The 27,573-nt window shown below is 37.8% G+C and overlaps 1 protein-coding gene and 1 long non-coding RNA gene across 2 annotated transcripts; one reads left to right on the top strand and one right to left on the bottom strand.

Annotated features, from left to right (window-relative positions):
- Nucleotides 1–214: 214 nt before the first annotated feature.
- gch1 (GTP cyclohydrolase 1) lies at nt 215–25,811 on the top strand. Its single transcript, XM_036135938.1, has 6 exons — nt 215–724; nt 10,153–10,262; nt 15,735–15,790; nt 18,080–18,111; nt 18,592–18,676; nt 22,233–25,811. The coding sequence occupies exons 1-6, from the start codon at nt 370–372 to the stop codon at nt 22,357–22,359; spliced, it is 765 nt and encodes a 254-aa protein (XP_035991831.1). The 5' UTR covers nt 215–369; the 3' UTR covers nt 22,360–25,811.
- Nucleotides 3,462–6,595, bottom strand: LOC118562880. Its single transcript, XR_004930855.1, has 2 exons — nt 6,492–6,595; nt 3,462–3,530 (listed from the first exon to the last, which is right to left on the bottom strand). It is a non-coding gene; the product is annotated as an uncharacterized LOC118562880 (long non-coding RNA).
- Nucleotides 25,812–27,573: the final 1,762 nt, after the last annotated feature.

The following is a 27,573-nucleotide window of genomic DNA, read 5'->3' as shown; positions in this document are numbered from 1 at the left end:
ACAGGGGACAAGAAGAACACTGATTTATAAAAAAAATAAAAATAAAGCTATTATTAAGAAGAAATGCAAAGAAAGTTGCTATTTAAAACTCCCTGTGACGTACTCATCACGTCGCAGGCTCTTAAAACAATTTCTGAATGCGAGTCAAAACGGAAGTTGGCTCCGCCCCCTCTCCGTGCTCTCGGCCAATAGGAGCGCTCCCTGGATTATCCTGCTCTTATAAAGCCGGTGTTAAGGCTGAGAGTGCGCCCCACTTTCTCAACCGATACCAACGTCTGCGGAACCGAGAAACTGGTCCGGACCGGTTCTGCAGGTATTAAACTTCCACCCGAGAGCCGCGGTTCAACAGGCGGAGTTGAGGAAACGGCGATGGAGCACTCCAAGAAGACAAAGTACAGCTCCGGAGACAGGAAGGACTCCGCGGACGGCGGCTCCGTCCTCAACGGACACTTTGACGGGATGGTGAAGCGGCCGGCAGGCGCCTCGCAGGCGGCGGAGCCCGGGTCGCACCGGGCCACCGGCTCGGTGATGGAGAGCTGGAAGGAGGAGCGCACCAGGAGCCTGGAGGACAACGAGATGAGCCTGCCGTCCCTGGCCGCAGCCTACACCACCATCCTGCGGGGGCTGGGGGAGGACCCGCAGCGGCAGGGGCTCCTGAAGACCCCCTGGAGGGCCGCCACCGCCATGCAGTTCTTCACTAAGGGCTACCAGGAGAAGATCATCGGTGAGTTTGTTTTAAATCCACAAAGCTGCTCAGAGGAGCCCGGGATTGGTCCTGCAGGCAACAGGTGTGCAGCTCTGACCGACTCACCTGCAGGCAGATGCGCCCCTAGACCCAGGAGCCCCTTCGGTCCTGTCCTTTATCTTTTTATAAATATTAATTCAAGACGGGATACGACGAGCTTAGGTGCAAAAATCATAAATCTACTTTATACCAATTTTTGTTTTGCAATGCCTACTGTGTGCCCACTCAAGATTATCACCACGGGGCCCCATGCGGGACAAAGTCCTGTATGCGTTATTAAGACAGAGAGCCAGTTTTAAAAAGTTGCAAAAAATGCATAAATATATTCACTGATTTTTCAATCCAGTCATTGATCCTTTGTATACCTAAATGAGACCTTCTGTGTGCCGCCCCATAATTATCAGTGGTCCACATCTGACTTTTCAATTCAATTTTATTTATATAGCACCAATTCATGAAACATGTCATCTCAAAGCACTTTACAAAGTCAAAATCAATCATATTATACAGATTGGTCAAAAATTTCCTATATAAGGGTTGATTGCATCAAGTCTCTCCAAGCAGCATTCACTCCTCCTGAAAGAGCGTAGAGCCACAGTGGACAGTCGTCTGCATTGTTGATGGCTTTGCAGCAATCCCTCATACTGAGCATGCATGAAGCGACAGTGGAGAGGAAAACTCCCCTTTAACAGGGAGGAGAACCTCCAGCAGAACCAGAACCAGGCTCAGTGTGAACGCTCATCTGCCTCCACCCAATGGGGCTTAGAGAAGACAGAGCAGAGACACAGAAAGCACAGAAGCTCACATCGACCCAGGAGTACTTTCTATATTAGATGGTAATAGTGGATGATCTGCCTCCCCTGATGATGTCACAGTTAACAGAACGCCAGACCAGGTGTACCTTCTATGAAGAGAAAAATGACAGCGAACAAAAAGTTAAAAGCTGAAATGACAACAAGCAATGCAAAACTGGAAAACAGTAGTACTCGGTAGAGTGAAAATACAATTTAAAATGCAAATATCCAAAAACAGACGCATATAAGTTACACCACAGAAGAAGAAAAACCTGCCAGTCTCCAAGGCTTCGTCAAGCTAGTTCGCCTTCAGTCTGTCCGTTTGAATAAATTAAATTATCTCATGGATCGATGATCCATGAGATAATTTATGGCAAAGCCGAGGCGTATCCACACAATTGCAGTATTGGCTTTGAAAAATAAATATTGCTCTGTTTTTACTTACTTTTAAAAACGTATTTATCCAATTCTAGATAATCAGTGGAAATTTTTTTTAATTGGCTTTGAATCAGTCAAACCCTTCCTTATAGTAAATGCTCCGAAACGTTAAGATTGCTTCCAGTCGGGGGAAACGTGTTGATAAAATTAAGATTAATTGTAAATCTGCCTGTTATTCAGTTAAAAGGAACTGAATCAGATTTAATGAAGTTGCTTTTTAAAAAAAAAAAAAAAAACGCTTCAGTTTGTGTGTGAGAGACTTTCCTCCCAATCAATAAAACAGTTGTTTGATTTAGAGGAAAAGCCTCTCGACTGCGTAACACAAAGCAAACAGAGCTGGAAGACAATATTAAATACAATACACCTTCCCTACTCTGCACCTTCTTGTATGAGCCGATGTGACGAGTGAATTTCTCCATTGTGAGATCAATAAAGACTATCTTATCTTATCTTATCTTATCTTATTAATGCTACTTTTGATATAAAAACGTAGGATTTCTCCCTTTTCTGCTGCACCCTGGGGCATAATCAGAGTTTTTAGTTAAGTTAAAGTACACACAAGCACCTTAGAAGAGATTGTTTTAATGCTAATTATGACAATTATGGGTAATGCAGTTGAATAACCTGCAAAGTGTTGCGAAATGGCAGCAAAAGTCTAAATCCTTAAGTAGATTAGATGTACTTTAAACCTAAATCCAACCTGCTGCATAATAACTTGATACTTGGACAATGTTCTTTTTAAAAAAAAAAAAAGTATGTATTTTTTATGTATTTTCATGCTTTTCAGTTAGATAAAACCTACTGAACCGTAAAGTTTAAGAAAAACATCAGATTTTAGGTTTTGCATACAACCGTGACCAAATTACATGAATGTTGACAAACAGAAAGGTCCAGACTGGTACCAAATTTAATCTTTAAAACAGATGTTTGTTAATTTGCAGTGCTGGATTGGTGAAAAACAGAAAGACGGTGTAAAATGCCCCCGTTGTTGGCATTGTGGCAGAAACTGCATCTCAGGCCGGGGTTGTCGGGTCCACATGGGAGGACCTCTCCATCCCTCCATCCTCCACGGCGAGTCGGAGTGGCTGGAGTCGGGGATCTGCCCCCTCCTCAGCTCCATCTGGACGTAGTTTGCTGTCCTGGGGGGTGTTGTGTGAGTTTAGAAGCTATAAAGCAAGGAATGCTGTGGGGTAAAAAAATAAATAAAAGTGCTGCAAAGGGAAGCAGCTGATTGTTGCTTTTATCTCCATTCTTACCTGAAGACCTGTTGACCTGCGCTTCCAGCTGCTGTCTGGTCGGGTCAGGAGATGCTGCAGGTGATGATTACATGTCTGGCCTCATTAAGGAGGAGGTGGTGCACCTCCTCTCTGCTGATAGGCTGCTGCAGGAGCCTCCCCTTTGACTCACTGGGAAGTAAAGAACAAGCAAAAACAGATGCCCACCGAAGGCTGGAGATGTTTGTGGAGAGCTGCTGCATTGTTTTTTTTTTCCCATTAAAGCGTCACGTGGTTTTGTTGGCGTGTTCCCGTGTTTGAGGTCCCAGGTTCCAAAACCTGTGCAGAGATTAAACCGAGTTTGTGATTTACCTGGAGAGCCATTTCTGCAGAAATCTAAAAAATAAATGCGTTGCAGGTTAAATAGAAGCGAACGCAAGATGTGAAATATTCATCGAGTTGCTCTGGATTTTACTTAAGGGTGTCAGATTACATATAGGGCTGGGCGATATGGATTAAAAAATAAATCTCCGATTTTATCATACCAAATCCGATTAATCGATTTTTTTTTTTTCCTCCTTTTTGTTTCATAAAAATAAATTAAAGAAATTATTTTAAAACCTTGCATTTATGTCAACCATTTCGTCAGGGAGTTGACCTGAATTCAAAGTGCAACTAAAAACAAGCTGTGAAACATGCTTGTAAAACAAGATGGCAGCCGTGCCATTATAAACAATGAAAATATAACAAAACATTTGCTGCTAGTTGTATTACACATTGAGCTAAGAACAGGCTTCACTGCACTTGTGAACTTCATTTACTTATTTACCTTTTTTTTTAACTTAGTTTTGAAGTACCTCGTATTATGGTAAAAGTTTCTACTTAATATTTTGACAATATATTTGCCTAAACATATATCCAGCATCTCATGCTGTTCTCTTCATGGAAACCCAATGAGTGTATTGGCAAAATAAAATCCAGATTTTCCAAAAATGAAATCTTAAAGAATTGTAAATTCGAATTAATCGATTAAATCGATTTATCGCCCAGCCCTAATTACATACACACACCTCACAGTCTTCTGATTTTTATTTGCCAGAACGTTTCAGAATGTATAATTATGATTTGTGTGTTGGTCTGTCGCATAAATTAATTGATGTCGGTGGGATTTAATAGTCATTTCTGCTAAAATCCCAAATAGCCTGGATTACAGTAAAAGCATATCCCGGTATATGCTGCAAAAATAAAAATAATGAAACAATTATCTTGTCAATGTATAATGGAGCCTCTCTGATTTCCCCTTTAACACAAAAAGCAGAAAAATATTGTTTTGAACCATTATATATTAGATTGTTTGTTATATTGAACAAATGTTTCCTGTTACTGTTCCTTAGCTTTATGCTTCCTAAGCCCAGGTTATTTTTCTGAATAATGTGTTTTCATTGTAGACTTCTGTAGTAATATAAAGACTCTTGAAACCAAAACTATATTTTACCGTATTTAATCTGAAAGGCAGAGGGATGTTCACAAAGTAAATAATCTGAAGCAACAAAGAACTGATAAGGCGACGCCATGCCGACAGCAATGAACACAGAAGGAAGCTAAATAAGGGAAGACGTAACAAGGAGATCATCGAAATGAGAACGCAGAGAAAAATCAAAACATAAAACAACACTTTTACGTTTTGATTTTAAAGTTGAGACTTTGTTAGCTGACATATTTATAAAAAAAAACTACAGGTTTTATTAGCTTTCATCGTAATCTCAGTGAAAAAAACTTGCTTTTGGATGAAAATAAGAAATATATGCAAATGTGAGGAGCTTCACTTGAAATTAGGCCTTTTTTAAGATAAAGTTTAATTGAGCAAAGATTTTTTAAGACAAGCAAAGAGAGTATAAAGGCTGTTTAACATTAAACTATGAACCTGAACTAATTGATTTCTGTTCCGTGTGAGCTGAGCTGAAAGGTTTGTTTTTTTAATTAAAGATTAACTATTCTTATAAGTAAGTCCCCTAGAGGTTTTTGTATCAAACGATCAGCTGTGGAATAATCATCACCATCTTTATTGGTCCCCTACCGTCTTATAGGAGACACGCACAGCAATGCTGCAGGTGAAATAAACATGTAAAGATAATTTTTGGGGGCTTAACGAGTTAAAGCAACAGACAGGGCCAGTTCAGGGGACAGGCAGATGTTAGGTTGCTGCCATTGGACCTCTGACTCCTCCAGTTATTTATTTATTTACATTTTAAAGGTGTGCCCTCTGAAATGTTACACTTTTTTTTTACGGTTTGCACGTGGAGAAAGCTCCTGATATTTGAGTGGCTCCTGACCACTGAGCTATATAATACACTGGAGTGCTAATCACCGTCTGTTTGAAGCCACCAGCCGCCATATTGGTACTCCCTATTTCCCCCCAGTAACTAGGGAATATGTGCGCTACAGCATCAAATAACGAGGATTTTCTCATGTTCAGGGGGGGGCTTAAGACTTTTAAAATGTCAAATGCCATATACTTTTATGTTATGTTCTAAAAATATCAAGTACTGAGAAAGTCATGTGCTGAACTATTTTGCATTTTATTCATTTAAATATATATGTTTAACATTTATACATATATAAATAACAATATACAAAAACACATATATATATATATATATATATATATATATATATATATATATATATATATATATATATATATATATATATATATATAATATGAATAACATGTAAAATATTTCAGCACCTAATTTCCTATTAGTTAATAGTGTTAGTACATCCACTGACTGTAGAATTACCTGTGAAACGTTTTCACACAGCCAGAAAACTGCTTGTTGTTGCAACCAAATCCTGTGGGATTCTGTGAGAGTAGGGAGTAGCAAGATGGCGGCCAGTGACTTCAGTTTTTCGGCAAAATCAGCACTCCAGTGTATAATATAGCTCAGTGCTCCTGACTTAAGCAGCAGACGGGACGGGATCAGAGGGCGACTTTAAACAATCGGCACTGAGTCCGTGACGTCAGCACCTAAACACATTGCCGTCCGGTTCCATCCCGACTGCACGTTTGGACTCGTTGCCCTTCTGCGAAACGAGTTTAGAACCAACCAGACACTTCTCTGATCGGATTACGCCATTGATAAAAATCTGAGTCATGAATGGAAGCGCGTCAAAACCCCCAACGCGTGGCACCGCTTGGACAGGAATGAATGGGAGACGGTGCTGCTGCTCCATTCAGACGGCGCTCGTGTCTGTTTGTGTGTGGACACGACGACTGATCATGAGTAACGCACCCATTACCTGGTAACAACCTTTTCTTTCTGTCACCCAGCCCGACTGACGCCCACTTGAAATCCATTTATCTAAACATCATTGACCTAATGCTGTTTCCCCCAGAGGGCGTGAATCTGGACCAGATCCAGCTTCCACTAACTGCTTAAAGACGAAGCCATGACGGCTGGTTGCCTTGGGGAGTGTGGAGTGGGTTCTTTAAGTGGCGTGTGGTTGAGGGTGGCGTTTATATGCCATGCGTTCTGAGCTTGTGTATGTTCTAGGGCTGGGCGATATGGATTAAAAAATAAATCTCCGATTTTATCATACCAAATCCGATTAATCGATTTTTTTTCCCCCTCCTTTTTGTTTCATAAAAAGAAATTAAAGAAATTATTTTAAAACCTTGCTTTTTATGTCAACCATTTCATCAGGGAGTTGACCTGAATTCAAAGTGCAACTAAAAACAAGCTGTGAAACATGCTTGTAAAACAAGATGGCAGCCGTGCCATTATAAACAATGAAAATATAACAAAACATTTGCTGCTAGTGGTATTACACATTGAGCTAAGAACAGGCTTCACTGCACTTGAACTTCAAACTAAGTTAAAAAAAAAGTAAATAAGTAAATGAAGTACCTCGTATTATGGTAAAAAAAAAAGTTTCCACTTAACAATATTTTGACAATATATTTGCCTAAACATATATCCAGCATCACATGTTGTTCTCTTCATGGAAACCCAATGAGTGTATTGGCAAAATAAAATCCAGATTTTCCAAAAATGAAATCTTAAATTAATCGATTAAATCGATTTATCGCCCAGCCCTAGTATGTTCTTCATCATCCAGGTCAAGGTAGTTGAAAGAACTGAATCAGAAGCAACTGGGCTACTTTTTGAAAGATGTTTCAACCTCTTCCAGGGGTCTTTTTTTCAGTCCTGAAGCTACCAGGCTACTCCGAATACCTGGCTGTGACCCACTGAAGAAAACCTCTGGAAAAGGTTGAAACATCTTCAAAAAGTAGCCCGGTTGCTTCTGATTCAGTTTTTTCAACTACCTTGACCTGGATGATTAACAAAAATTAAATTCACTGCAATAATCTAGAACTCAATCAGGTACTCTAGTCCATCATTTTACCTCCTGACACAACTGCATTTACTAGACTTTAAACTTTATCTTATTAGATCCCAAAAGAGCAATTTGCTTGCAGCAAGTAATAGTAGCAATAATAGCAGCCATCACGCAATCACACAAACAATACAGACAATAGACAAGACAAAAGGTAAGAAGCGACTGATAAAAGTTAAAGGAGATCAGTCTAAAACACACATTTGCTAAAGATAAATGGCTGGAGTTAAGAAAAGATTAATGATAAAAGCTGAAGTTGAAGTTAAAACTAAAGATAGAGTGCAGCAATTAGACCTGGATTTTTTTCCCCTTTTTTTCTCCTTTTTTTTTCTTTTTTCCCCCCTTTTTTCCCCCCTTTTTTTCCCTTAAAAAAAGGGGGGGGGGAAAGGGGGAAAAAAGAAAAAGAAAAAAAAGAGGAAAAAAGAGAAAAAAAGGGAAAAAAAGGAAAAAGAAAGGAAAAAAAGGGGGAAAAACGAAAAAAAGTGGGGAAAAAGAAAAAAAAAAAGGGAAAAAAAAGAGGAAGGAAAAAAAAAGGAAGAAAAAACTACAAGGCTACTCGAGTACCATGGCTTTGTCTGTAACCCACAGAGGAAAGCCCCTACCTGAAGGGAGGGGCTTAAACTTTTTGTACAGGGGGTGTGTGGGGTCTGCCAACATGGCTTTGGTCACTGATCTGGACTTGAATAAGTCCATAATGTCATTCAGTTGCGCTCCAATGATTTTTTCTGTGTTCTTTAACGATGCTCTGCAAGATTCAGCAAACCAAACTGGCAGAGAAAGAAAAAGGTGAGAACAGATTCAATAAAACAACCATAAAACAGTTTCATGAAAACACAATCAACATTGTTATAGTTCACGAATGAGGGGAAGATGGAGCGGGAGATCGACAGGCGGATTGGTGTGGCATCTGCTGTGAAGCGGGCACTGTACCGATCCGTTGTGGTGAAGAGGGAGCAGAGCCAAAAGGCGAAGCTCTCGATTTACCGGTCGATCTACGTTCCTACCCTCATCTATGGTCACGAGCTTTGGGTCGTGAACGAAAGAACGAGATCGTTTTCGCACGTCCCACCGGGAGGAGACCCAGAGGGAGACCCAGGACACGCTGGAGGGACTATGTCTCCCGGCTGGCCTGTGAACGCCTTGGGATTGTGATTGTGTAACAAATGGGCATACCAACCCAAAGATTTAAATGTGCCTCCGTGGTAAATCCGGCTTGACCACTTGTGATGAAAACTGTTATTCGAAACAGCAAAACGCTGGTAACATGCATGTAGACATTGTTTGCATTTCTGCTCTGCTCAGTTCTGACCAGGATTGGGGAAAAAACATGAGAGTCTCACTTTTTTACACATAACTAGTCCGCCTTTTTCTCATGATGGTTTGACTACACTACAGCGATGTATCTGTCCAACCATCGTCCATATTCGATTTTCCTTGTAATTTGATACTTTTCTATCACCATATGGCCACAGTCAGAAATATTTTTACCTCAGTGTCCCAAGGTCAAAGATTACTATATTAGTTACATTTTTATAGTCTTAGCTATTTGTTTGTTTTACATTATTAGTTTTGATATTTGTTTATGTATTTTCATGTACCTTTTTGCTGTTGTTCCTTTATTTTCCTGTAAAACCATTTGAATGAACCAGCTTACATTAAAGTCTTGAACAGCTTTCTGGTTCTAACATGTGAAATTTAATCTTTAAATACATTGAATGCATTGTTTAAAATTGCCTTTGACTGTTGTAGTTAAACTGTTTTAATGTTCTTTTTTGTTTCTACATTCTATCCCTACTTGCTTTTATTCTATTTTATGTTCCTATATCTTAATCATGTAAAGCACTTTGCATTGTCTCTGTACTGAATTGTGCTATATAAATAAATTTGCCTTGCCTTGCCTTGAAAATTGCACACACACACACACACACACAATAAAAACAAGAGAGCAGGTTATTGTATGATCTTGTAACATCATGAGTTCGTTTAATTGTAATTGGAGTCAGTTACATCCTGCCACAGCAAATGTGCCAGAACTGTGTGGTTTTCAGGTGATAAATAAGGTTTAGGAATGAAAATGTGTTGGTGGAAAAGGTAAAACCAAGCTACTAAAACAAATTTAAAGCACTGTTTACCTGCTCTCCTGTTTATGCAGACAGAAAAAGGTGGTGGAAAGTAAAACAAGTCAGGGTTTGTCTGACTTCACCTTTTGTAGTTCCCTCTGCCTGGAACAGATATCCAGCCAGGAAATTAAAAAGTGCTGCGGTGATAGTGAGAGCCGCCTGTGTCGTCATATACAGATAAAACTGTTTATTGAGGCCCGGCAACCAAAAAAATGCAATAAACCAGCATCAGGAGGGTGGAAACGGAGCTATAATTAGACAATGGTTTCAGAGAGAACCACCGAGGTCCACGATAAACGGCAACTTTCCAAGAATATTAGACTGTTCTTCACAAATATTACAAAAAAATAAGTCAAACTGTGGTATAAGAAACCAAAACAGAATGAATCAGAACATGCTGATTGAACGTTAACCGATTCTCCCTCGTTTTTATTTCTCCCTAGATGTGCTGAACGACGCGATCTTCGACGAAGACCACGACGAGATGGTGATCGTCAAAGACATAGACATGTTCTCCATGTGTGAACACCACCTGGTTCCCATCTTTGGCAGGGTGAACAAGCAGCTGACACTCCATACAGACCATACAGAACGCAAACAGAGACAGAAGGTTTCCTAAAAGTTATGGTTGTTGGAGTTCTGATATTTTCTCTTGACCCGGATCGTTTCTCTCATCTTCTTTTGACTATTCTTTATCTCAGTCCTTTATAATTAAGCCATCTTTTCTCCCACGCTTAAAGGAGTGGCTGGTAAAGATGTGTAAAAAGCTTTATAATATAATTAATCTGATATTAGTGTCATCGTCTCACACAAATTGTTTTATGTTTGGAAAGTGAAGCATCCCCTGTTGTTAATAAATGCTTTCAAACAACCATGCACACACACTCAGACCTAAAGGCAAATTAGAGCGACTAAATAACTTAATTTTATTATTTTTGGACTGTGGGTGGAAGATAGCAGAGGTACCAAAATAATGTACTGAAGTAAAAGTACAGTTACTTTGATAAAAAATGTATTTTAAACACAAGTTAGCAGTGTAGAAGGTTACTCACGTAAAAGTAAAAATGTATCTATTAGGTAAGATACTGCAAAGACAGGGTTCCTGCGGATCCTTAAAAAGTCTTAAAAGGCATTGAATTCTGTAATATAAAACTAAGGCCTTAATTGGCATTAAAATGTCTTAAATCAGTCTTTCTTAGGTCTTAAAATTGTAACCAGGTCATAAATAGGATTTTATTTTTGTAATCCTTACCAAACAGTAAAATAATTGACACAATTATAATTTTTTTTAAATTTACCAAACAGCTCAATGTAACTATTATCGGTTCCGTCACGATAGCGGAACCAATAAAAACTGTTGCGGCCGGACGATAGTTGCGAAAAAGAGTTGGCACTGCTTATGTTGTGGTTTTTAAAACTGATTTATAGTTTATTTTAGTTTGTGAATTCAGTTCAGTAGTTGTTAAATATATATCTGTAATTTGTGTGTTTTTAGCTTTCTTCCTATGTGGAATGTTTTTCAAAATTTTAAACATGTCTACTGGGCCAGAAAGTAATGGTTTATGTTTATGTCGCAACCAGGTTTATCTTGTTTATCGTGAAGTTGGTCTTAACTTTTTATTTCAAGTGGCATTAAAAAGCCTTAAAAACTCTTGAATTTAACTTGCCTTATGCTGTAGGAACCCTGAAAGAGCAACAGTAGAAAATAATAGAAACATTAAAGCACAGAGGTGAGCTTCATGATACGGGTTTTGTAGGATTTCAGAGTGTGTTCAAAATATTCAAATTTTATCAAAATAATGCAAAAACATATATTTTTAACACTAAACAAATGCTTAAAGGCGTTGGTATGGTACACATTGTTCAAATTCTCCACCACCCTGTTAGTTTTAAAGTGTAGACCGTCCTTTCTGTAAGTATTCATCCGTTAGTCGGGCTAAATCACTCCAGCGTGTTGGGAGGTGGAAACGTTTACACGGTGCGTTCGTGAATTAATTCAGAAGTTTGTTTTTTATATATAGAAACAGAAGATCTTTGCCACAGAGCACAGAAACATCTCAGCAGATGTTTATCTTAAACCAACTCCTTCTCTTTGTGTGGAGGCCGCGGGTCTGAGCAGCAGAGAACACAAGAAACAATCAGATTAGCCGAGATCTGTTTATCTTCAGCCTCCTGTGTGCTGCGTTCACGTCATTACTCTCCACTAAAGCCTGACGCAGCGGCCTCCTCTGCCTCCTCCTCGTTCTCCGTTTCCATCCCTCCATCTGCACCTGCAGCTGCACGTCAGAATAAAACGGCATGCGTGGTGTAAATGGGCGCTGATGATAGCTGTGGATCACACGGACACGTAGCACGTCTCCAAACCTCCTCATCCTCTGGCCCGTCATCATCGGCAGCGGCCGGCTGCGTGTCTCCTCTGGATGTTGTTGATCAGATGGAGTGCAGATTGCCAGGTGTTATTAAGCTGTTTTAGCTGTCTGGGGTGTTTATTGCAGGGTTGTTGTTTGGAAAGACACGTTTATCCCCTGTGCTGAGAACACTTTGAGATAAAATTGTGCAAAAAAAAAAGAAAGAAGAAAATGGGGAACGTAGGCACGGGCCATGATAAAATTGTTCTGGTGTAAGATTGTGAGTGAAATTACCAAGTATCATTGTGTCCAGAGACATTTAAAGCAGCATATATTATTGTTTATAAAATGCTATTTGTTCAGAATTAGGATTACAGCTGCAAAATGAACACAGTAGGTGTTGATTTTGACTTGGCTTGGTTATATTGGAAAAGACTTACCATACTTTTTATTTATAAAGCGCTTTTAAAACAGCCAACAGCTGAAACAAAGTGCTGTACATTGCTACTAGCTAAAACTCATCCATTAAATAAAATAAATATATAATGGTTAAAAGAAACAATAAAGCCAATTTAAAATGAAAACTAAGTCTGGCTAGAGGTAAAAGCCAAAGAATAATAGTGGGGTTTGAGGCGAGTTTTGAAAGTGGGCAGTGACTTGAGTGGGTTTAATTGAAATTACTCAACGCTGTCATTAAAGTCAATAATTGAAACAGTTGGGTCCAATGCTGGACTAAAAGCCTTCAATAAACAAGGTAAACATTTATAGAAAACATTTGTCTGGATGCTTTGTGACTTTCTTAGGTATTTTGTGTATAGCATTAAAGGGCTAGCTCGTTTTGACCGGTTTAATTTAAATCCTAGGACTTGAACATGACTTGGGACTTGATAAATACTTGTTTACCTGGGAGGTAATAATGACTTGATCCTACTTCTGGTACATTGTGCAATTTACAAGCATGCAGGTACTTCTAAAACAATTACAAGAAAAAAGGGAAACATAAGTATGTGCAAAATAAAAATAATTAAAAGTAGAAAATTACTGTGATATTCGTCAGGGATGTAGCAGCAAACCTATAAAAACATTTATATACATAGATACTGTGTATAATATGAATAGTATTTATAGCAACAGGTGTATTGCAACAATCAACGAACCGAATGGAGACCGGTTCTGATCTAAAGAAGTCAGAAGAATCTTAAAATCAGCCTCATCGTCTCTCCCGGCACGTACTTGTAAATATAAATAAATTGAGTAAAGCCGCAGCCTGTTTGATGTCTGTATATCAGGCCGCTGCAGCAGAGAGGAGGAGGAAGAAAGAAGTGGAAAAGAGAGATCTTTGCACGCTTTTCACTGCTGCCCTTTCTCCTCTCCAGTCAACAAATTGAGTCTGACATTTAAGTGAAGCTAGCTTGAATGTTTGTGTGTAAGAGAATCAGAGCCTGCGGCCATCCGCAGCAGTGGATCTCCTCTTCCTTTCCGCTGTTCCACGTCTGCATCTCTGGTCGGCATCGAAACAGTTCCTGTCCAGTTGATACCAAATAACACACATTGCTACAATTCAGACTACTAAATGGTGTGTTTCCTTATCTTTAAACCTTTTTACCTCTTAGTTTTCACAGTCAAAAGTCGGTGAAAAGTGACGTTATTTTACTCAACATCAGCCTGCTTGGAGATTAAACAGACAGAAACCCTTCTGAGGGTTATAAATCTGCTGTAAGTCCAGTCTGCCTGTAGTTTACCACAGTGGTGAGAGACTGCTTGAGCTGAAAATAAAATTTTGAAATTATGAATGAATCTGGATAAGCGTAATTTCTACTCCAGTTCTGACTATTATTCCCTCTAAACGTCTGTAACCAGAATATTTCATTCTAATAAGCTGCTCAGTCATTGTTTAAAATTCACGTAGTGAATGGCAGCAGCTAAAAGTCTCACTTTTCTACAAATATTCAGTCTCTGTGGTCTGCTGGTGGCGCCATGGATATTTGCTCCTTTTCAGTCTCCTGTCAAATAAAGCCCGCTAGTGCCACAAAAATAAAAATTAATTTTCATTGACATCATTGAGATTTTACCAAATTTCACATCCAAAAAAACCCTAAAATTCAGGCATCCGACTAATTTTTGCTCCAGTTCTGACCAGCATTGTTACTTGGATACACACAGACATCAGTCCCTCCTTTTTTTCTTAAATGTATAACCACATAATATGCTAATTGAAAAAAAGACCAAAAATGTCTGATCATGATAAAATAATGTTATGTACAGCAGAACTATCATAATGCCGGTTTGTTTAATTAATAAATCAAAATTAAATAATACTGGACTGAGCCTGACCCTCCGCTATGCCTCACAGTAAAGCTGCAGCTCGGCGTGATGAAGACCAACCGTTATTAATTAAATAAAACGATCTACAGCAGCTTTAAGAGCCTCATATCAGAACATTTACACACGTCAGTCAACTCTGCGTCACATCTGAGCCTCGGCAGGTTTAGCGTCCGCTTCAGTGAACACCAACGTTCAGACGGGATTCCCAGAGACATTCCAGGATTTTCCCTCTAGGAATCATTTTTTTTTTTTTGTTCTTTCTTTCTTTCCCTGGATCTAGGACCTTTCTTCATTGTTTGGCTGGGAGATGCTAATAGCCGTTAGCCGCTTCCTTGTTTTAACCCCTGCTGCGCATGCACAGTATTGTACTTCCGTTAATGTCGTAAATAACCAAAAAAGGCTTTATTTACTAACAAATTTACCAAAAACAAAGCATAAAACACCAAAATAATATAAAACATGATAAACTTTCATAAAACCTTTGTATACAACCAGAGTGAGCTACTGACGTATAAATAAATAAATAAGTAAAATAACGTGGCTATGCACCATTAACATCCGTAAGATAATCAGAGCAATGAATGGGAGAAGCCTAAAGTTTTGCTTTTCTACATTTAACCTAGTCTTTGTTTTACTCTTATTTTAGCTATGCAGTTTTAATCTTGAACTGGAAGGATTTAGACACAAAAGCATTAACTTTAAAAACCAGGTGAAGCAGCAGCATAAGGTCAACGGAGAAAAAAATAAACTATAAAACAGATTTAGTTTTCCAGGTTTGATGGAGTATTGCTCCTTCCTCCATGCTACCCAGCATTCTGGCAGCTTTCAGCAACATGTGAGGTGGGGCGTGGGATCTTGGTAGTTTGTTGCCAGATAAAAGCTACAGTCAGTGTCGATATTATTTAGTCAAAAACAAAGTAATAATATCCAGAGTAGCTGGAGTGTGTTCAATCTTCTTATTGCACAAATATCTAAAGCGTCACGGCCATTTTTCTATACTCTTGTCTAAAAAAAAAAAGCCTGGTTAGGTTTTGTAAACTTGACCAAAACTTTTCTGAACATCACATTTAAAGTCTTTAATGTTAGTCCCATCTTACCTGGTCAGGGTTATATTATTATTATTAGTCACATCTTCTCGTAATAAGATTACTGCTATATCCAGGTATTTGACTGTGAGAAAATAAAAGATACCAGGAACATTCTGTTACCTCTTTCTTGATTGTATAAATCATGGCTCAAAGTTAATTGAGAAGGTTTTACTACCTTTCACCTTCTTGTTATTTTTGGATATGCCACAGCAGCTACCTTTAAGAATATTTGACTATTTACTGAAAATGTTTCCGGCCTTGCAGGTTCACATCGGTTACCTCCCCAACAAGAGGGTTCTGGGCCTGAGTAAGCTGGCCAGGTGAGTAAACTTCATCTGACATCATGGAGTATCTGCCTCTGTGTGCCGGTTTAAGCTGCTTATTAAAACATCAGATCCCACTGACCCCAATACCTTCAGGCTTATTGTGCTAACACTCCTCACTATCATGCTACTTCACACATACGCACATTATGTTACCACAACTAAGTGCAAAACTGTTGAGATTATTGACAGTTTAAATCTTTTTTTAACGACTTTGGAAGACCCAATCCACCAGTTTTTGCTCCTTCACGTTTGTTTTTTCTTTTTGAAGGTTGCATTTTTTTTCACTGAAGGAATATTTCCCATGAATTTAAAGTCAACTTTAATAGCTAGATGTCTTTAATGTTTATTAACGAACAGAGAACTTATAAATTGGTCTCAGTTAGTAGTTTTGCTGTCTTTCTAATAGTCTTTCAATGTTTTTTTTGTTTTTTTTGCTTTTTTAAACGACCATAACAGCATAATGTGCGGTGTGTTCTAGAAAAAACAGGAGGAAACTCTGCAACTAGAAGACAAAGGAATAAGTGTCAGGCCTTAGAAAGCCGAGCTCCAGTAACTGAACTTCGTCTAAGTTCAAAGGAGATAAAGATGCAGACCAGACCCTAAAATATCATAATTTATTTGATTATCATGTATGACAGGCATGTCCAAACTGCGGCCCGGGGGCCATTTATGGCCCCTGTACTGATTCTGATTCTGACTGATGCAGATGGAAGATTTTAGTGTTTAATTAGGGCAAAATTAAAATTATTACGGAAAAGTTAAAATTCTACAATTGAAAATGTTAAGTACAACACAAAGTATTCATCTTTTCATAAACACACTTTTGACTTTCTCTTTAATTTCATTGTAACATCTATCCAATGACATTTAACTACTCAAATACAGACTTTGGTGCATTAAATCTGCTTTGAATTCAGTTATATTACACCAAGTGTTTTCACAGAACATCTGACCCAAATATTGCTCTTATATTGCTAGACCAAAAACAGTTCAGTTTATTATTGTTACAGACAAATAAAATTATTCTAAATAATCTACAAACTGGATGAATATAATAAATGAGCAAAACCCTTTAAATTTTGGATCTACAATGATTTGCACATTAATTTCCTACAAAAATCTGAGTTATTTATTTAAAATGATCATATTTTGTAGAGCAAGTAAAAAAAAGTGTTGTTTGGCCCTCAAGTTCCTTTGACTTGACAATTTTGGCCCATGTGCCGAAAAGATCTTATTTTCTGTCACACTGTGATAACTTTGTGTTACATGAAGCTAATATTTTAGGTAACTCGGAAAGCTCTACTGGATCTAAGCAGTACAAATAAAAGCTCACAGTAAAGCCTTACAGTCTTGGTGTCATGCTTGGATTCCAGCTGCCCCATTTTCTCCAGAAAACATCACGTTTTGATGCTTCGTCCTTTGGGTTTCCACTGGGCTCTCGCTGTCATCGCTCTCCTTGTTTGGACTCGTGGCATTTACCTGGAGATCTGTGAGGTCAAGGTTTGCCCAAAGTTCCTCCGCTCATGCAGAAGAGCAGCAGGTTGAAAGGGAGGATGGGGTCGATTTTCTCCAGGATGTGTGGTGACGCCAAAGCGGCGATGGATTTATCGTGTTACTGAGGAATGACCCTACTCTAGAAGATTAACATTTAAAACAATAGAAATGTGTTGCTGCTGCCTCTTCGCCGGTGAGGACAGTCAGTTCTGCTTCCAGCTCTGCAGTGTCCTAGCAGTTGTAGAATACTGTATGACCACCAGAGATAGCATTAAAAGATCAGATAAAAATGAATAAAACAGATTTTTTTTTACAGTGAAAAATTGATTTATTTGGGCTAAGATTTCAACTGCTCTGGTCTGGTAAAGTACGTTAAAAAATGCATATTCTAAGCCAGAAACCATTCAACAATCAAACAAATGGTTAAAAAATGTATTTGTTCATCCTGGATGATCATGAGGCCAACTCTCCTAAACCTCTAAATATAAATGGGATTTTTTTCCACCTATTTAACATGTTTGTAATATTCTTTGATATTTTTTGGATTTATTAAATGCTTTATTTAGATGTTACAAATGTGCTGTTATGTACGTTTGTTCTTGATTTTCATTATTACCAAATTCTTTAAATTAAAAGAGTGATAGTAAATTTATGAGCTGATATTTACATTCAGAACATGAACAAATGGAGATAATTTCTCCTTCTTTCTTCCCCCGTCTTCACTGATATGTGGGTTACATTTATATTAATCACATGACTTAATAAGGCTTCTTTCTCTTTTCCTTTTAGGATTGTTGAAATCTACAGCCGCCGACTACAAGGTACTAATTATTTAAAATGTTTAGCTCTGATTTGAATTACATCTCAAAATTTATCTCAGATTTTCTTTGAGAACCCTTGAACTCAAAAATAAGAGTAAACACATGAGTACTTCAGGTACCGGTTGGAGAACACGGTCTGTTGTGAAGCAGCTTGTGATATTATATTACACTATATAATAAATCTTTATATACTTCAAGTGATTTAATGAAGGATCTCTTAGAAACCCTCAATCAGGAGACAATGTTGTTTTTATGATAATTTGGAGCCAAAATGGATCTTAAACGATTTATTTAATTATTTCGGGTCCCCTGGTTTAGACTGATGATACTGTACTGCTACTTTTAGACTTAGTTTGGTAAGGATAGTTTATCCTTCAACAGGAGTTTTAATGTCTTTACCAAAGTTCAAATCTGTCGTCCTTCATCTGTTGTTTGTTCTCACTGTTTACATTTTTTTTTGTTTGACTTTTGCTTCCGCAGTTCAGGAGAGGTTGACCAAACAGATTGCTGTGGCCATTACCGAGGCCCTGCAGCCCACCGGGGTCGGCGTTGTTGTTGAAGCAACGTATGTATCTCCCTGCGGGTGCCGAAACTTTTGTCCTGTGCCACTGGGGTGAGCTAGGAGTTTGAATCCCCGCTCTGACGTTTGTGTCCTTGGGCAAGACGCTTCACCGGCTTTTCCTGCTGTCGGTGGTCATGCCTTGTGGTGCTTCTGTTATTCGGCCCCAGGGAAGCTACAATGTAGCTCACCACCGCCAGGGTGTGAATGTGTGAGTGATTGCAGCCCTGTTGACATGACAACGATCCAGTGAAAAAACGAGACTTGTGTTCTATTAACATGTTTACATGACAACGTTCTAATTACAACCTCCATTTACACGGCAGTGGTAGATGTCACTAACCGATCCGTACCGGTAGCACGATCCGTACCATCAGCTCATTTGCACAAGCGCAAACAGAATAACTTCCCGTAGGAAATATTTAGTTTTTCTAACTTTTTTATTCTTTTGTATTTTTTTTTTGTCTATCTTTGTATTTGCGGCAATACTGCATATTCTAAAAATTAAACAGCAATACATAAAAAAAAAATACATTGTTTTTTGTTTTTTTTAATAGCAAAAATGTTTCCCAGTTGTGGTTAGGGAAATAAAAATATATAAACCATTTCTTAAAGTACATAAACCTCCAGCTATAAAAACATATAGAAGTACAGAAACGTATTTGATTTTAAATTTTTTTGAAGTTTGAATTTTTTAAATAATTTATTTGATTTGCATATGTATGTAGTTTGTTCTTAATAAATGTATTTTAATAATGTATGCCTTCGCTTTGTGTGTGTTCTTTGTTCTATTCCCTGTTCATTTTTGTAAAAAAAAAACAACAACGAGGTCTTCTCTAGTTTATGATGTGTACACCAGAGGGCGCTAAAATCTCAATCGATAATTTTAACTTTCTAATAATATAAATGTTTAGAACAAGATTATTTGTATAAAGAAATTCACCATATAATTAAGGATGAAATGTTTTTTTCCAGTTCTGTTTGAACAAACAATAAAACTAACAGAGTGCATTCAGACAATACAGATAAACGTTATGCAATGATAACTTCCTGGACTGAAGGATGCTGGAGCATATCCAATGATGATGTCAAGCAATACAATGGAGAGAATGTAAAACGTATCAATTTCTTTCAGAAAAGTCTTCAATATTTTATTTACGATATAGTTTAGCATTATTTAATGATTTAAGTATAGAAATAAGTATTTTCAGTACCGTAATTACATTATTTTTTTGGTGACCCGTAAGTTATCCTGTTCGCGCTTGAGCAAATGAGCTGATGGTACGGATCGTGCTACCGGTACGGATCGGGTAGTGACAGTAGAAACTTGAAAACAGTGTAATTTCTATGCCACACCACTAGGGGTGCTATGTTCTTTAAAGCTCAGCACAGTATAAAGTTCTGGTATGGCTGGACAATGAGGTTCAACTGTTGCTTAAAATGGTAAATAACTTGCACTTGTATAGCGCTTAATTAAGTCCGACAACCCCAAAGCCCTTAACACTACAATCAGTCATTCACTCATTCACACCCTGACGGTGGTGAGCTACGTTAGTAGCCACAGCTGCTCTGGAGCAGACTGACAGAAGAGAGGCTGCCATACAACGGCGCCACCGGACCCTCAGACCCCAAGCAGCAGGCAATGGGGGTAAAATGTCTTGCCCAAGGACACAACAACTGAGACTGTCAGAGCAGGGAATCGAACCGGTAACCTGTCAATTACAGGATGACCTCTCTAACTTTTGCGCCCCCGTCACTCATTAAGGCAACTTTCAATGATACCCTTGCCCAGCTGTGGTTATATTCAGAAGAGTCAGCAGCCAAAACAGTATTCATTGCTCAAAAACATGTTTTCTGTAAACAGTGTGCCACTGTGTGACTCTGATCCCTTTAATTAGTAGTATTACCAAGTTTTTGGTGTTTGTTTACGGCAATCCTTGAGCGACATTTAACCAGCATGTGTGAAATAGCAAACCATGTTTCACTGATGTTACCACAATAAGTACCCCTAAACAAGATGTATTTCACATTTCTTTAAAAATGATGATAGAGGGAAAAAGTGACCTGCAGAAATGCTCAGCACTTTGTTCCGAGCTTCCAGCAGTGTTGCCACGTTTTCTTATTATCAGTAACTTTGGGCTTGTTCATCTATTCTGTTTACAAGATAGAGGTCACTGCAAAAATTGGATCTAAAAATAAGTAAAATGTTCTTCAAGTTAGTGTATTTATCCTTAATTTGAGTAGGTAAAATGGATTATCTGCCAATGGAATGAGTATTTTGACCCCTAAAATAAGATAATTAGACATCCTGCACTTGAAATAAGATGATGGAGATGAATTGTTTCTATTTTAAGTGCAAAAATCTTATTCCATTGGCAAATAGTCTTATTTACCTGCTCAAATCAAGGACAAATACACTCATTTTAAGAACATTTTACTTATTTCTAGTTCTGTTTTTGCAGCTGGTTGCTTATTTCTCTTGCAAGAACTGGCAACACAGGAGTCGATTCCCGACTTTCTAAATGCTGCAGTCTGGGTGCAGAGGGGTAGCATATTCTCATAAACTTCCACTGGCATGTAAAAATTGAATTTAAACGTCCTTTATCCTGAACTGAAGCAGCTATTCCCTCAAACATGCAGCGCTGCGCATGTTCGTCATGCGCCATGTGTGTATGCGCAACACCTTTTGTTTGAAGATGTGTGACAAAGACTGAGTGAGTGACAGCTGGTGGTTATCGGTTAGCGGCTAGCGTTAGAGTCCTCACATTTCCTTATTTATCTTCGGTTTAACGGCTGCGAAGCTAATATTTTTGTGTGTGAAATATGAGGGTGCAAAACCTTTGGTCACTTGTGCCCACCACTGTGATAGGCCAACACAAAGTATTACTTTATTTTGAAATGGAAGGAAAATGATATATTGGACGTTTTTTAGAAATAAAATTCTAAAATGTGTGTATTTGTGTTCAACGCTTTCGAATTAATACAGCTACATTTAGAACTACATTTCACCACAATTCTTTATTTAACAGCTTTACATGTATAGAAAGTGAATTGTTTTGCCGGCCTCAGGTACAGAGTAGCACAAACTGGGATGAAGAAGTTTACAGATGAATGTTCTTTGATCTAAACCGATAGTGCACACATAGCAGTTCTGAATGTGGGGCAAAAAAGTCTAATATTGCTCTCATCTGAGCAGATCATCTTCATCCATGTGTTTTCTGTGTGGCCTGCATTGTTTCTGGAACTGTTTCAGGAGTTTTGTGGCTTTTATTGAACAATGACTTGCCACTCTTCTATAAAGCCATATGTATGGAGTGTCCGACCAGTAGTTACCCTGTCAACAGATTCTCCACCTGAGCTGTGGATTTACCAAGAGCCTTTTGGCTGCTGATTGCTGTTGGTCCAGAATTAAACTTTTTTTTCTATATATATATATATATATATATATATATATATATATATATATATATATATATATATATATATATATATATATATATATATATATATATATTTTTTTTTTTTAAACAACACCCTTCTCATGTTCTGCTCTTCTCTGCAGTCACATGTGCATGGTGATGCGAGGCGTCCAGAAGATGAACAGTAAAACCGTTACCAGCACCATGTTAGGAGTCTTTAGAGAAGATCCAAAAACCCGCGACGAGTTCCTGACCCTCATTCGAAGCTGAAGAGGAAGAGGCTCCCCTTGCTCCTCTACCTGTTGCCTGGAGTTACCTCCACCTGCGCGGACCACCTGCCGTGCCCACCGTGTGTGTGTGTGTTTGTTTGTGCGTGGGTGTGTTTCCGTCTCACCAAGGGCACTGAAAGGGTGTTTACTTTGTGTTTTTGTTCACTCTGTAGTGACCTGATGAGGCGGCATGTTACCTCGATGATTGCAGCTCAAGGCCGCTGACTGACCTGTTTATTCTCTGAGTACAACAGACTTTAACCTGTTTATTTTTATGTCAAAATCTTTTTTCCACGTATGTGAATGATCACTGGCCACCAATAAGAGTTTATCCTAAAAACTAGTCTTAAAGCATTCTCAAATGACATGAAATAACTTCAGGAATCATATCCAGTCTTAAAGTCGGTGTCTTTTAGGCTGCAACTTATTTACCCGGTTCAGAAATGTTAAAATCTAACCTTGTTTATAAAAATACACAACACAATTATTTATTGCACAGAGATGAAGCCGAACACCTCCATGAAGCATCAGATTGCAGAACCAATGTTCATCTTTTCCAGGTCTGAATTTTAACTGGACAGACGTGGATTATTTTATTAAGCAGCCATTTTGAACCTTTGTCTGGAATCATGGTTCTGCTGTTGACCCCATTTGGGCCAAGCTTTTGCTGTTGTACTGATGGTCTCATATTTTACCCCAGAAAGCTTCTGTTATGGAGAGGAGTTTAACGGTTGACTCACTGACTGCAGGACACCCAGGTCTCAAGTCCAAACCATTACTTTCCACCACTAAGATGAGAATTTCATATGAGGCGTTTGTGCTGATATGCTGGTTTTGGTTTTCTCCAAGCATGGAGCTGTGCACCATGCACAAAGGTCTCAGTCAATATTGGTTATATCTATCTAAAGGACGTTGCTCCTGAAGTGTTGTGGTTCATTAAGTTGCAACTTTGCACACCAAAGTCATGCTGCCATATTTTTTTAGAGGTGGACACAGTTGTTGACCATATTATGGTTTTATTTCTGTCCAAGAGGTAACATCAGTGTTAATCTGTTGTGTGTTTTTCTATGCTTAGAGTTAGATTGGAGTCATTTCAGAACCTGGGAAACAGAATATTTTTCCTTATGTACAGATACATAAAACACTAGAATTAAAAGGTGTACTTTGTGTTATCAAGACTAGATCCAAAACCACCCAAAAAATGTTGATTTAGAGGAAATTATTAATAGAGTCACTGCGTTTTACTTTTAAAAATACAAAACAGTCCATATTTTTTAACAAACATGATAGGTCATTTAAACTCCAAAATATCTTCAAGGTTTGCTTTATCAGTTTTCCTAAAATTAAAACCACTGTGTTTCAAAGTGAAACATGAATACCATTGTACATTACTTTTGTATTTCTGTTGGTGGTTATTCATATTTAGAATATTGAGCATAGTTTTAAAGTAACATATTCTTAATGGCCCTTTGTTTCCTGTATGAAACAACTTTTTTGTTTAGCAAACTTTAAAAAAAAATGCTTAAAACATTTTGAAGAAATTCTATAGAGATAAATTCATATCCAAATTGGATTTTAAATAATCAGACATGAAAAGGTAAAGTCATTGGTTTATCATTCACTACAGAGAAGAAAATAGGACCTCAAATCTGCACATTTCAAAATAAAAAAAATTAAAATGTGAAAATGACAGGCTTTAGACCATCCACGTCAGAAGAAGCTGTTTGAAGATGAACAACTCAATAGAAAAAACAATCAATATTTAATACTGTTAATATTTTTCACGGGCAACAAAATAAACTACATCTGTAGCCTGTTTACGTAATACACCAAGAGAGTATTGCTACAATAAACTTTAGCTTCAGCATCTAGCTATAACTTGAAGCTTGTTACATGCTAATTATGCTAATTTACCACTACCCTATGTGCTAATTTAGTTAAATGTTGACTATTCTTTTAGATAATTAAGCTAATTTAAGTTAGCTTAATGCTAACATTGCTATATGATGATTGAGCTACACGGTGATGCTAAATGCTCGCTATGTAGCATGCTACAAAACTTTTGCTGACAAATTAGGGGGATGAAAACAAAATTGAGTCTTTTGTTTTCAGCTTCCAAGAGGTCTTTTCAAAAGTGGTCGGTACAAATAATTTAGAAGCAGGCAATTTCTTTTACGTTGTAATTTTCAACGTAATTTCTTTTTCTCCATGTTGCTAACTAAATATGCTACATGCACATTTTCAAATTCAGCATTAGAGCTTGATCCCAATAATCTTTAAAATCATACAGATCTGACAAGAAGAGAAGCTGCTTAACATCTGAAATGTCTTTTGGGAATATAATCCTCTGGACATTTTCATTTACGTTTAAAATCGCAATAATTATCTTTGGGTGTTAGCATTAGCAAGCTCAGGCAGCCCAGTTGCCTCTAGTCTATGGTCTATTTTAACCCATTTAGCATAGTCTAAAACTTCAGTGTACTTCTTTTATTCTATCACATATTAAATGTTATATAAATTATTGCTGAAACTTTGCTAAATAAATACAGTGGATTAGCATAATAGTCAGGTAAATAATTAATGAGCAAACAAGGCAACTGCAACGTTTATTTATTCAAAACCCTTGTGCTTTGATCTTAGTAACATTATATGAATCCATATATATAAATGAATATATTAAAACACAGAGTTATGAAGGACAATTTTCATTGAAATGGAAGGTAACTGATGCCCTTGGTTTTCATTTTAAATAACTGATCTCTGAAAACGGTGTTGAGAAAGGTTTTGTAATTTCATCTCTGTTAATGTCTTTCTAACGGTCGGCACATTGTACCCGAAAGACCGTGGCTTACAATTTTTTGTTCCTTTGCACTTTTTAAAACGCTGAGAGCTGATTTAATAGTGACAAACAGATTATTTCCTGCCGATTAAAACAATGTTTTTTTTAAATCCAACTTGTGTCAATTGTTAAATCATTGTCGGATCTAAGTGTATCTGGAAGGAACACCAATATTTCCCCTTTTGTTTTTTGAAACTTGTCATTTTTATTATTTTTTTTCCTGTGAGGAACTGCCTTTATCTGCCAACCAGCCTCTTGATTAAAACCAAAAAGATATTTTTTGTCCATGTAAGGATTGTTAAATGTATTTGTATGTGTGTATGGGTGTGTTTTCGGCACAGTTTTCATCCTGAAAGATGAACATTGTGAAGTCAAGTTTGTATTGTTGTGTGACTTTGTGTTTACTGGTGCGACACAACTTGCATTTCAGTGTATCATAATGTCTGCTGTCTGGTTTTAATTGTGTAACTGCGTCTGTGTGTGTGTGTGTGTTGTGATGAAAGGAAGGTTTGTGCTAAGGAAAAAAGCGCTTTAATTGTTTATGTGGCCTTGTTTATTTGTTGTGCTAATTTTAAAGACTTTTTAATCAAAGATAATAAAAGTATATGACAGTAGACGCTGTGTTTAATTTATAACCCCATTTTTATTTCCTGTCACCAGATCAGGAGTGAGTAATGCTGCTATTGCTGCCCCCTTGTGGTCAGACACAAACACACAGTGGAGGGTAAACAGTTTGATACCGTCATCTTTTTTAAACCTCTCAGGATAAAAGCAGCTTCATATTCTGACGCAATAAACGTTCTGCATTGACATTCACAGTCACCCTTTTTTGGATTAATCAGGAGGAAATGAATTGGTTAATTTTATGATTTGTTGTTTCGTCTCACAGGACGGTCAGATGCAGCTGGGCTTTAAATAAACAGGAACTGCCTGGAATATCAGGAAATTGTTTATTCATAATCTTTCTAGAACTACATTTAAAAGCAAATTTTGTTTATTTTTTTCATGCCTTTTTCCAGTCTCTGATATAACTTCTGTTTATAGAGGTTTGCCATATTTGCTTAGATTGCCTAAGGTCCCATCCGTCCATCTCTTGGGTCAGTGACTGAGTGGTCAGTAGGCGAAATGAAGGGTACACCCTGGACAGGCAACTAGTTTATCCCAGGTGAACACAGAGACCTACAGGACAAAAAGCTATTCACACACACAGACACACAATCTGTCATGAGGTCCCACCACAGCATTTTCAAGCAGTTGAAGTCTGGACTTTGACTAGGCCATTGTAAAAGTCATCCTGTTATAGATTTACATTGTATACATTGGTGTCATCTCTCCAAAGCACATTGTTCCAAGAGTTTTGTGGTTCATTCAGATGCAACTGCAAGCCTAAGGAATGCTGCCATATTCATCTTCCATTTTCAATTATTCAAAATAAGCCGTAGTTGTTAGGTGGTTTTCTCATTCTACCATCTTTAAGCAGAACAATTAACAAGTCAACTGAACCCTCTCTGAGGTGAACTCTTGGGTTATTTTGCTGGGATTTTTCTTGGACGTCCAATCCGTTGTAAGGATTGACAGTTGTCGGAAACGTCTTCCGTTTGTGAATAATATTTCTGTCTGCAGAACGATGAACTTTCAATAGTCTGGAAGTTACATCATAAGCCTTCCCAGAGTGATGGACAGAAACAGAAGATTACTGCTGATATCTTTCCAACATGGCGTATTGTTAAGACTTTCAGACCAACAAACAGCCAAATCTCCTGGTTAAACATAACTTCTCACACTGGCAATGATTTGCCAATCATTGTATTTCATGGGTGTTTTACCTCTTAATTTCAAGCGGAGGTGTACTTATTTATTCACATATTTTAGTTATCAGGCTCCTCTCATGTGGAATCAACTCCCAGTTTTGGTCCGTGAGGCAGACACCCCATCTACTTTTAAGACTAATCTTAAAACTTTCCTTTTTGACAAAGCTTCTAGTCAGAGTGGCTCATGTTACCCTGAGCTATCTCTATAGTTATGCTGCTATAGGCTTAGGCTACTGGAGGATATTAAGACCCATTCCCCTCACTGTGCTACATTCTCCTACTACTCTTTTTTTTTTTTGTTTGTTGCCATATCCTTATTTTTATGATATTATTTTTGTATCACATTTGATACGGTAGGCTTTTGTTAGAACTTTTGGCTCACAACAATATGACTTATATATTTTGTGGACTTCCTTATAGTAGTAAAGAATTACAATAGTCCAGCCTTAAAGTAACAAATGCATGGACTAGTTTTTGAGCATTGCTCCTGGACAGAATGTTTCTAATTTAGAAGGTGAAAAAAGGAAACTCTGGAAACCTTTTTTAATATGGGATTTCAATGACC

Source organism: Fundulus heteroclitus, chromosome 4 (genome assembly GCF_011125445.2).
Source record: "Fundulus heteroclitus isolate FHET01 chromosome 4, MU-UCD_Fhet_4.1, whole genome shotgun sequence".
In the NCBI taxonomy this organism is placed as follows: Eukaryota; Metazoa; Chordata; class Actinopteri; order Cyprinodontiformes; family Fundulidae; genus Fundulus; species Fundulus heteroclitus.
The sequence above is the reverse complement of the archived record's forward strand: the minus strand, read 5'-3'. Positions and strand labels throughout refer to the sequence as shown.